The sequence below is a fragment of the Cottoperca gobio genome, chromosome 17 (assembly GCF_900634415.1).
Source record: "Cottoperca gobio chromosome 17, fCotGob3.1, whole genome shotgun sequence".
Taxonomy (NCBI): domain Eukaryota; kingdom Metazoa; phylum Chordata; class Actinopteri; order Perciformes; family Bovichtidae; genus Cottoperca; species Cottoperca gobio.
In genome coordinates this window covers 14,746,201-14,758,546 of record NC_041371.1, presented here as the reverse complement: position 1 = coordinate 14,758,546, position 12,346 = coordinate 14,746,201, and the positions used below count along the sequence as shown (strand labels likewise).

Here is a 12,346-nt window from a genome sequence, read left to right as displayed (position 1 = left end):
AGATCTTTGATTTCAGCTCATGAAAAATGGGAGCAAATACAAAAGTGTTGCATTTATATTTTTGGTCAGTGTAAGAACAATTACTGTAACAGAGACTCTAACGGACAGTCTAACTTTATGCCAGTGGTGTGTGTAGGCTACTCTTGTACTCTTGTCCATGTATTCCATGTGCTCTATACAGGAGAGTGAAATAGAGAGTATTCCTAAATGGTGTTTTGGATATGTGGCACATTTTCTTTAAATATACATATATAATTTTATAGTTTTCACATCTTTATATATAATTTTATTAATTTGTTTATTAAATACATATTTCTTCAGTTGAACACGTAAACGCATGCTGTCCACCTGAGTGGACATATAAATATCTCTTTGAAAGAATGCTGACTGCGGTGGTCATAATTCATGCATGAAAGGGTTAAATTATTTTTATTTAATTATACTTTGCTCATATGTTCTTTGCTGTAACAATGTAAATTTCCCCGTTGTAGGATTAATAAAGGATTTCTGATTTCTGATTCTGATGAAAATACTTAAGTGCACGCATCTCCATGCCACGGGAAAAAGAGGAAGTTTCTCTGATAAATGTGTATTGGAGAAAAACTGGCTTTAACCGAAGGGAGTAAACCAGTTGAAAGGCCACAGGGGCGTCTTGTTGATCTCATGCTTTCAAAATATGGCTCTGACAGTTTAAAACATTTACAAGAATGGTGTGATGAATGTGGTTTCAGGAGGGCCGTTAAGTACGGCACAGATACGGAAACTAGGCATGATTTCCAATGTTATTTTATACTATTTTAATTCTGCTATTTTAATTCTGCTATTTTTATAAAGGTACTTCACACTCATTTACATCAACACTGTGATTATTGTACTGTAAATGCTCTTATTCTGTCTAATCTTGTACCAATTGTTATGTTTTTGCTGTGAAGCACTTTGGACTGCAATTCTTGTATGAAAGGTGCTATACAAATAAAGCATATTATTATTATTATTATTATTATTATTATTATTATTATTATTATTATTATTATTATTATTATTATTATTATTATCTCATCAAAATCAAAAGTGTGCTCATAGTATTTTCTTGATAATAGTTACATTCCACCACTGTGCCTATTGGGACCTCTTCTTTTTAACTCACCTTTATTCCACAATCCCTGCTGAATTTGTTCCAACATTCAGTAGATCTAACTAGTATTAGATAAAGAAAACAATTCTTAACACAAAAGTAAAGAAAAGCTATCTCATGTTGAGGTGTCTATATGAGATGTCAACAGTGTTTGTTGTCACTGATAAGGTAGTGACCTAAAACCCCTACAGAGAGGGAGGGGAGGAGTGGGAGTGGGAGGGGTTGAAGTTGGAGTCTAGAGACCTCCACCTTACTTAAAATACTGAAAGCTGTCCCCTGCATTACTTTCTACTGTACATTTACAGTATGATGAACAACTGCTTTGTGTATCATACCAGCAGAACATATAAAGCCATGTTAGTTTGTGCATTATTAATGCCCGTGGAATATTGAATAACTATAGAATTGGTAATGTGTTTGTAAGATCAGTAACATAAATTGCAAAATGTGTGTGCAGTATAAATATGAATGATTTTATTAATGTATTTTGAATTATATTTGGGTAGAGCAACACAGTCAACAATAAATCACAAGACAGGTAGTTATCTCATATTAAAAAACGAATGTAAATAAAATAATTTCATGATTAATAAAATAATCATTTTGTAGCTATTAGATATTATTTATTCTCTACTCTTTTCTTTTATAAAGGAACCAGATAGTCCTACGCCTCCTCAGTCATTTCCTGGCAAAGTGGGAAATCAGGCCATTGCAGGCCGTAGTGGTTCAAAACTTCCATAAAAAAAGAAAAGGAAAATTCCGCTGCATTCCAGAGCGTCATTATATTGTGACGTTTCTTTTCGAGTCATACTTTGAACAAGGAGAGTGGTGGAGATGAACAAACCACCCCAGTACTTACTGACCAAGATCTGCCTGATCCAAAAAATGGCACCACAGCATAACAGCAGAAGTCAACCAAAGAGCCAGTGCTGCTGAAGGATCTGCTGCTGTTTGTGCAGCAAGAAAACAAGAAATCATTGCTAAGAGGCTCTGTTACAAGGAGCTACAAAGAACAGATCCCTGCAAGAACATTTGCACATTTCCCAACAGATTTAATAATGTTTGGATGAATGCAACATCGCAGGCTGTACTACACCTGAAGGTTGTACAGGACAAACTCATTTACCGAAACGCAGAGTCTCTGACACAATTGTCAACAACCCCAACATTTGCAGGATTGTTTTTAGAAGCCCTCCAAAACCCAGGGAGGAGTTTCAGTGTACCAGAAGTCTATGAGGTTTTGTCAGAATTAAGTAAAAGACTACCATTATGTTAGAGAATAATGATCCATATAATTTATTAGCACATTTACTGTTCTGGCTAAATCGCTGTGGGGTGCAAACAACTATTGAGGTACAGGAAAAAAGAAGGTGTGAAGAATGTAAATCCACTACGTCTTCCACCTCAAACATGGGCAGCATTTATTTTTTGCCACCACCAGGTCCATATGGATCGACTTTCTCTCTTCTCAAAATTGCTATCGATCAAGGCCAAAGCCCAGGATACTGTGTGACATGTGGTGCCATAGTAGAGAGAGAAATCATTTGGAATGAGCCTGACATTGTGACCCTTTATTTGCCTCAAGTGGCCAATGATGTGGCAGAAGACCTACTTAGAGACTGTGTGTGTTTTCTGATGGTATAACAATTAGGGCTGACGATGAAAACATATCACTCGTATCAGGAGAACTTCCATCTGACATATACATAGATGGGGTAATTTACCTCTATCAAAAGATGCCTATTTGCACTTAAGTTGCTATTGGATAGTCTGGAGGACGGCCTACTACTACCACCACTACTAGGCCGACCACTACCACTAGGACAACAACTACTAACCCTACTAGGTCTGCCACTACCACTAGGACTAGGAGTACCACTACCACTAGCACTGGGCCTACCAATACCACTAACATTAAGCCTATAACTACCACTATGACCACTATGACTATCACAACGACTATGACTACCACTACGACTACCACAACTACGACTACTAAATAAATAAATAAAATAATAATAATATCTACAGCATCGTTATTTTATTGATTAATAAATTATATTATTTAGATACATTTTTATATGAGATTGAAATAAAAAAGAATAATACAAAAAATACCTGCTATTGTTTACTGTGCAGCTCTAACCAAATATAATGATGTGGGGTGTTGTGCTGCTGCCCATCAGGAGTGACATGAAGGAGGATGTGAAGCCTGTGCTTGCTACAACCTGCTCAGTACAAGTTATTACAGTATGTGCTGCCATCTACTGGCTATACTTGATGACAGTATGTCAATTACCAAGAGACACATTTCCTCTGACCTAATTGACTCAATATCTAATACGCAGTTTGTATTGAATGGTTCAGAAGGTGCACAAAACGTCTTGACCACATGAACATAGTTCCCACTGAACTCGTGTTAAGGGCCATAGCTACTACTGAGGTCACTGAGGTCTCTGTTCTCTAATGTTTCTGGGGATTTGGGGGGTTTAATGACAGACTGTGAGAATCATGTTCTTTGATTTCTCCAGTGCCTTCAACACCATTCAACCCAGGCTGCTGGGGGAGCGCTCAGGAGTGGATCAGCACCTCACCAGCTGGATTCTGGACTACCTCACCAACCGTCCGCAGTACGTGAGGACCCGGGAGTGTCACTCGGACACGATTATCTGCAGCACGGGGGGCCTCCAAGGAAGGGTTCTATCGCCGTTTCTCTTCACCCTCTACACTGCAGACTTCACCCACAACACAGCAAGTGTCACCTGCAGAAGTTCTGACGACTCTGCTATTGTCAGGCCTCATCTCTGATGGGGATGACGAGGAGTACAGAGAGCTGACACAGGGACTTTGCCCTCTGGTGTCAGAGGAACCACCTCCTGCTCAACGCAGGGAAGACCAGGGAGCTGGTGGTGGACTTCAGGAAGGCGCCATCATTCTCCCCCAACACCAGTGAACGTCCTGGGAATGGACATTGAGATTGTAAAATCTTACAAGTACCTGGGTGTTCACCTGAACAATAATCTGGACTGGTCAGATAACTCTGCTGCTCTGTTCAAGAAGGGACAGAGCAGCTGCTGAGGAGACTGAGGTCTTTTGGAGTGCAGGAGGCACTCCTTTGTCCGCACTGTGCAGCTCCTTCAGCGACTGGCTGCTTCACCCGCGGTGTCTCACAGAGAGATACCTGTAGGTCCTTTCTCCCTGCAGCGGTCAGACTGTACCATCACCACGGCCCCTGGTACACCACCACACCAAACAGACTATTCCACCACTGTTGTGCAATTATTACTGCTATGTTCAATATTCACTTTTACAACTTTTATCAATGACTGTGTAATTATATTACTGTTACTCTATTTTATTCTATTTAATTATTGTGTACTTTACTTTCTTGTTCTTTTGCTGTAACACGGTAAATTTCCCCGTTGTGGCACTAATAAAGGATTTCTGATTCTGATTCTGATAAAGACGATTGTATTCTAAAGTTACGTAATATTGGTTGTTGGATTCAGATATTATTTTAGACAAACATTTTCAAATGTGTTTTGCAAAAAATGAAAATAAAAAGGATCTGGTAGGCTTTGAAACATTTAGACAATGATGAAGTGATATAAATGTTACAGAATATATAATCTAACAACTTAATTAATACATAAAAGGTGAAATAATGAGAACATTTCACAGTGTTTAGATCTTATTTCTTAAGTGGATGGAGTTGTGCTGAGGGGATTTGGACTAATTACCTCAGTATTTCTAAAATCCTGGCCAAGGCCCTACTCCTGTTGCTCCCCTTTAGATGCACCAGCAGCCACTTTCTGTATATGCTCCAGTGAAGGGTGAAAAAACCTCCTCAGTCAAACTGTATATACAGATACTGTATGTGTTATCCCCAAGTAATGATTATAAGCAAAATGCAAACATTTTACATTTATTTTGATACACTTTACAGGTTAAAAACAACCCACTCGTTTTAAATATGTGTCACCATTCAAGTTCATGTTTTTGTTATCTCAGGTAGTTTAGATCCTTTTTGAGGTAAAGAGATTTCTCTGAGCTGATGTGGGAGTCAGCAGTTTGATTTATTCACGTCCAGATTGATCTCTTCTGGCAGTTTAGTGAGAATATCCACTCCGTCAGATGTGATGACCACTGTGTGTTCAAACTGAGCCGACCTGCATGAATATCAAACAAGAACACAAAATACATTTGTTAGATTTTAGAGGAATAGTACAACATTTTGGTATTTATGCTAATTCACTTTTGCTTATAGGCTACTCTGGAGATTAGAGGCGACAGGCTCATTTTAGCATAAAGACTGGAAGCAGGGGGAAACAGCTATCCTGGCTCACCCCAAAACTAAAGCGTAGATACATCTATGTTGTAGCTCATTTGGTTCAAATCTGCACATAAACAGTAATATAAAATCAACTATTTGAGGTTTTATGTAGGGCTGCATGATAAGAGGAAAAAATGCGATATGTGAAAACGTTGTTGAATATCGAGATAATAATATTACTTGCGAGAAATAAATAGATATTGTCAACTATTTAGTCAGGAGAAAGTGTTTGGCTAATAAACACACAGGCAAGATATTTGTGATTGTCCAACACGTACCTTTTATCATCTGCAGACACTGCGGTCCACTTATCCCTCAGGATTCTGAACTCTGCAGACCCCTCCATCAGTATGGGCTCTACAGATGAACAGATAATATTAGCCCCACGCTCATAAACAGTGGCATCTTAATGTGCACGCAAACATTGAAAAAAGGGCAACTTGCCTATTGTGAAAGACATCCCTTCATCCATGGTCATGTCATTGTCATTAGCTGAAAGGGAAAAAGAGAAAGAGGATTCTCTTCATTAACTAAAATAACCTTTTGGCAACATGGGCATGGTTTCCATATTACTAAGTCGTGTGAGTCTGTTCTGAGTCATCTGGCTCTCAAAGCTATGTATCTCAGAGTCGACTAAGATTTACAGACGGTTACAGTATGACATATACATTATCTCCAGACATACTCCAGTGCATACTAGATTAAAAGATTGAAAAACACACAGTATACATGCACACAAACACACAGACAGACTCAAACTTACCATGGTGCCAGATTTCAGGATGGCAATGAAAGTAGGAACCTATTCCATGTCCGATGAAATAAGGACACACTTGGAAGCCACTGGTGTGCGCGATTTCACTGCGAGATTAACAAAAAACACGAGTTGGCATTTTAGAAAGAATGAATCTGATTCAACGTTATAACAGTTTTGAATTTCACTTAGTTTTTATTTTAGTTTCAGTTAGTTTTCTGAGTGTGTTTTCTGGATTTAGTTTAGTTTCAGTTTTTCAGAAAGGTTTAGTTTTATTTAATATATATTTAGCTTTATTATTTTATTTTGTTAAGGCGATGTATAATGTCTCAGAAGTATGTAGCCACAATATACATGGTTAGAGAACTGAGTAGGAATGGCCATAATGTTCAGTGCCACGCTCAGAAGTGTGCCATTTGTTAACATCACATCTGGCTTGGTTAAATGGCATTTGATCTACTACAATATTTAAATCATGTTTAAAACAACAGGGATGGGTTATTTGGGACGCAATTGCGGCATAGCGCCATCTCCTGGAATGTCAAGTTTGTTTAATTTCTGAAGAAAGTCATGAGTCAGTAATAAAATATGAAAAGCTAAAAAGTAAAACTGAAATTAATTTATGTTAATTTTAATCAAAATTGTTATTAGTTTTCTTAAACAAACAATATCGTTTCAATTAAATAGTTTTTTTTCTGAAAGGATATTGTTTTTATTTAGTTTCAGTTTACAACAATATTTTCCACTGCTTCTTTTAGTTATTTATTCAGTTTTAGTTTATGATAATAACCCTGATGTGATTATATGGTCTGTATTTCACATGTGTATACATTATGTGTACCTGATAGTGTTTCCTATAACACAGAACTGAGCACCCGGCTTGCAGGCAGCGATGGCCTCATCTCGGCAGCGCCTGGCAGTTTCCACCAATCGCTGCCCAACCTCATCCACCTGGCCTATCAGGAAGGTTTCTGAGGTGTCACCATGGTAACCATCCAAATACACCTATCAGTAATAGACAGTAGTCAGTGATGATCTTGTAACGTTTGCAGTAATGTGCTTTTAGTTTGTTTGTGTGTCTGTTAATTAAGGCATCAACTCACAGTGACATCAACGTTGATGATATCTCCGTCTTGAAGTAGCCGACTGCATGACACAAGCATATAAAAGATTATTGGTGCACACACTGAGAATCTCTTGCATTTTCACTACTGTACAACTTGTGCATTATAATACAGTAAATACTGGGCTCCACCACACCTTTAAAATATACAGTAATATTTTGTATTTATTATATTTATCTAATAATGAATTATGTTCCAAAGTGATACAGAGTCCTTTTGGACGATATGAAACTCTTTCCAAACTTAATGTCCATCATTCAAAATGTCTATAAAAGTCCAACATTTAAAGATTTAAGTTCCCAACATTCATTTACTATTTGTGGTTAAGTGGGTTTTACCCTTATCTAAATAAGCGGTGACATTAGCACATCTCATTTATATGTGAATCATTTTTTAAAATGTATTATAATTTGCCCGCAGACTTTAATAAAATGCAGTTCCTGTTGTGTACAGCACTTAAACTCACTAATTACAATGAAACGCTCAATTCCCCAGGTGGCCCCTGGCATAAAAAGTTTGGACAACCCTCGTCTAAATGTTGTGAGTCAATGTCCATTTACCCGTCAGGTATGCCATGGCAGACCACGTTGTTCACCGACGTACAGACTGACTTGGGGAAACCCCCGTATTGGAGAGGGGATGGGTAGGCGTTGTGCTTGATTGTCTCCTCGTGTACAATGAAGTCTATTTCATCTGTTGTCATACCTACCTGGAAGTCACAGGTCAATAATGTTATGTGGTTTTTGAAGTCATAGAAACACAAACCTTACTTGTAGTGATTAGGTGCTTACCCTCAGGCTGCGTCCAGCTAGTAGCAGTACATGCCTGGCTAGCTGACATGCTCTGGCGAGGCCTTCGATCTGCTCTTGGTCTTTGATCTCAAGGTAGTCCGGCCATTCTGGGACTAGTCTAGTGCCTACATAGTCAGGCTGCACAATGTGCTACAGTCAGGGAGGAGAGAAAAGACAGAGTACAAAGGGTGGGTCATATTGTTGTCCCAAGGCTTCATATAAAAACAGAGTATTTATTTAGAGATACCAGACCAAACTACAATATAGAATTTGAGCGGACTTGCCTGAGCAGGGCTAGAAAAACACGAGGTGCTGTACCTTGGGTACTGCATAGGCAGGCCGAACAGTAGCTGGGCGAACTACATTTTGAGAACTTTTCCACTTCTTCCAGAAGAGGTGCCGATTTTGCTGACACAGTAGGGCTGTGGGGGGACCACAGCTTCTTAAGAAACTAACTCTCCGCAGCAAACCACCCAGGCCTGGAGAAAAGGAAAGCACAGCCATGAAGAAGGAAGTGTTCTCTTTCACAAAGCCTTTCTGCAAAAAATAAATGGTAGACAGGCAATCTTATGATGAGGCTGTCTAAGATTTCCCTTCAATAGTGCTTTTTTAAGTCAATTGAGCAACAATATCAATGTGTGTTCAGCCATAGCTGAACCTCAGATATGTAACCACATGGGATGTCTTGGACCTAGAGCTTTGTGTAATTGTACATGTTTACATTGTCGGTAGTGTTTTCTGAAACTGAAGATAATATTGAGCAGTTCATGAAATAGTATCTATCTAACGGTGCCACACAACAAACGTGCACACATAACAAAGGTTGTTTTTTTTAAACAGTTTTGCTCTTTATGTTAATGAGTAAGACCTTGTACACACCTAATATCTATAATTATGACCTTTATAAATTAAAAAAAACCTTGGGCCAGTGGTTATTATTCCAGCATAGGAGCTGGTTGATATCTGGGCAAATTATGAAGCTACGATGTGCACAGTAAATAGCCAGTTCACAGGGGTAGGTAGTAAAATCATATGCAATATACACTTAGTGGCCACTTTATTAGGTACGCCTGTACAATGTAATGCAATCCAAAACAACTATGTTTGATTAAGCTTTTATATTTTAGCACTCAGGTCATAGTTGGTGGTGCCGTGTACTGGACTGCATCATATATTCAGAGGTGTTCTAATATTCTGCAACGGATCCCTTTACTCACACAGCCGGGATACACAGGTTACCTTGACGTTACAATAAGTTAGCTATACCTAGCAAGCTAATAGTTGGCAACATATCAGCTGCTGTCATGTTTTAATGTGTTTGTTAAATAAGTAGTTTGTCTTTATGTAAAGCGCACACACGTGTGGTCCGAGCAGCCGCTAATACTAGCTGTCTATAAAGAATAGCTCAGTACCTGCTGATCTTGTTGCAAGTCCTGCACAACAGTGCGCCGCCATGCTTATCTATTTGTGGTCACGTGGTTTGAAAGTCACGTGATGAATGACTACCTTAAAAGTTTAAATTCACAATCTGATTTCTCTTGCACTCTCCTAGCCATATGAAGAACTGTACGTGTCCTTTTTTCTTTCATTTCATTTTTCTCTTTATGTTCGTATTTATTTCCCCACAGTCCTCTCTTCTTTCAATTGATTTTGAATATGTAATATATATATATATATATATATATATATATATATATATATATATTATTTTCACTGTGTTGTGCCTTTTAAGATGTCGTTTTCTTTTTTCCTTGTTTATGTTGTTTGACGGTAAATTCTGTGATGATTTTCATATGTTTGTTTTAGGGGCAAAATTACATGTGACTCTAAATGCCTAGGTAATTGCAACCACAACTAAAGAAAAACAATGTACAAACCAAATGATAATTGGCCTTCAGGTAGATTCTGCATTATTGCCTTTTCTACATGTGCAAAGATCTAACTTGCGATGCAATACCTTTTTAGTATTTTAATTTTAATTTCTATATCTTGTTTTTGTCCTGCTTGTTTTGATCTTATTGTCTTGTTTTCATCTTGATCTTTTGCTGCTGTTCACGGAAAATGACCAAACGTAATTTGGTTGTATGTCTACAATGACAATAAAGATTTACATGATGCATATTCACAGTTCTTTTTGTTTATCAAAATAGCACAAACATAACATATACAAAGATAACTTTGCCCTAGTGGCCCCTACCAGCTTAATCTAGTAATGCTCAAATTCAAATACTGCTTAGACATTATTACAACACACACTTGTGTCGTAATAACAAAAGTGTAAAAGTTTACTTTAAGAGCAGCTCTCAATTAATCACATGATTAATCATATGCATAAAAAGAGAAGACTAGCCAAGAGACAAAGTTTTACCTTATATCTGATCTGCCCCATTTCTCGTTTGTGATCAGTGGATTTCAGTTTTAAGGTTAATTTTATTTTTCTGCATTCCTGGCAATTCACACATGAAATAGACAACAATCTAACATTTTTATGATATTTAAATATACAAACCAGGATGAACAAATTGGAAATAGGCTGAAATGGAAACTAAGGAAAACCAAATTGGTGCAAGAAAGACATTCGGCTGTACCAGGCTGCCTTGAAACTCCTTCTTCTGTCCCCCATCAAGGTCCGTGGAAACAGTTTCAGATTTGGCTGCATCGGTGGGTCTTCTTTACATTTGCTGATATCTGTGGAGAAAGACAAACCAAAATATATATCTTACATAAAAGAGGGAATGTCAGGTGTCTGTCTGTAGGCGTCTGTCCATACATACCCCCAAAGTCTAGAACACGGACATCACAACTGAAATAACATTTTAGAACACCCTCACAATAGAACTCTGACATTATGTGTATTATTACTACACACTTCTACAAGGACATACCATATAAAGTATAATTACACAGCCAAATTTTTGTTCAACCTCACAAACCTGATGGTCCAATGCTTGTAGATGCACATGGATCCTCTGTCTGCGTCTCACACTCTGCTTGTATGTCACCCTCAGCCTCACTCTCTGGATCTTCATCTGTCTTTCTTCCCTGCTCTGTGCCCTCACTTTGGAAACCAATCTCTTCAAAGATCAAATCCTCTGGCTCTCTTTCTGTAGCGCTCTCAACTTCTGGACGTTTCTCTTCAGCTTTTTCAACACCTGGATCATCTGGCTCTGTCTCATTGTCTGCCTCATCATTTTTGTTTTTCTTTTGGGGGCAGAAATAGGACATAATGTTATTTCTTCTCTTCATGTTGAACTATGGACAACAAATAATGGAGAGGAACACATAACACTTAAGGAACCCAAAATATAAATAACGTTATATCGATTTGTATTGGTGTAGCCTTTGCACTTATTTAAAAACTAAAATGTTACAACTACATCTAGCAAAACCGATGGAAACTAGTTATTAGGGATGGGCACAAGTAGTTAATTCCAAGGTTGAGGGCTCGCATTAATTCCTTCTAAATCTATTTTTAGAACGCAACAAATCTGTCTGCAGGAATAAGGATGCACAGCAATATTGCCTAACAAACGCTTAATGCTTATTCTCAATCAAGGCATACAGTTGAACAGTCACAGTTACCATATGATATTAACAATTTATTCAAAACACTTTTTCACCAAAAAAGTAAGGCGGGTCACAATTTACTTGACATGTAAAGGTAACGGTAAATAAAATTAAATACAAACGTAGCCTACATCAAAAAAACTAAAACCTGAGTACCCTTGTTCACCAATGGAGTTCATTTGAAACGAGTACTACTCGAGGAATAAATGACTAACACTCATCCTTACTAATAATATAGGTAGTGTGCAAACACGTGACAAAACTGTGTGACGTATGCGTGCAACGTATACGGCGTTCGGTAGACAGTAATTCATCTCTCTTTTGTGGATCGTTGTTTTTGATGATTTTAGGAAATCTAAAGAACCGTTTCTCTGGGTCACGAGTAGCGTTATTCCAACCAACATGGCTGACTTCCAGGGTTGGGAAATAAGCGTGACGTCACATGCACACGATCTATATAGATCGTGTGCATGTGACGTCACGCTTACGTCCCAACCCGTAAGTCAGCCATGTTGGTTGTATACACAACCAAGACTGCGCCCGTTCACGTGTGAGTTGCTGCAACGCTTCATAATTTTATTTGTATTTAAACGTCTAAGATTGAAAGAAAATGCCAATCGTGTGTGCAGTGTATAATTGTTG

The 12,346-nt window shown here is 38.1% G+C and overlaps 1 protein-coding gene across 2 annotated transcripts; it reads right to left on the bottom strand.

Annotated features, from left to right (window-relative positions):
* Positions 1 to 5,044: 5,044 nt before the first annotated feature.
* Positions 5,045 to 10,742, bottom strand: metap1d (methionyl aminopeptidase type 1D (mitochondrial)). 2 transcript variants are annotated; one of them, XM_029453796.1, is made up of 10 exons: positions 10,726 to 10,742; positions 8,456 to 8,674; positions 8,138 to 8,287; positions 7,907 to 8,055; positions 7,326 to 7,368; positions 7,064 to 7,227; positions 6,232 to 6,329; positions 5,913 to 5,960; positions 5,747 to 5,825; positions 5,045 to 5,304 (listed from the first exon to the last, which is right to left on the bottom strand). In XM_029453796.1, the coding sequence occupies exons 2-10, from the start codon at positions 8,639 to 8,641 to the stop codon at positions 5,199 to 5,201; spliced, it is 1,023 nt and encodes a 340-aa protein (XP_029309656.1). In that variant the 5' UTR covers positions 8,642 to 8,674; positions 10,726 to 10,742; the 3' UTR covers positions 5,045 to 5,198. The 2 variants fall into 2 exon arrangements, with proteins under 2 accessions (XP_029309656.1, XP_029309654.1); XM_029453794.1 differs by lacking the exon at positions 10,726 to 10,742 and adding an exon at positions 9,550 to 9,686 and having other exon boundaries at positions 8,456 to 8,616.
* Between the last annotated feature and the right edge of the window lie 1,604 nt (positions 10,743 to 12,346).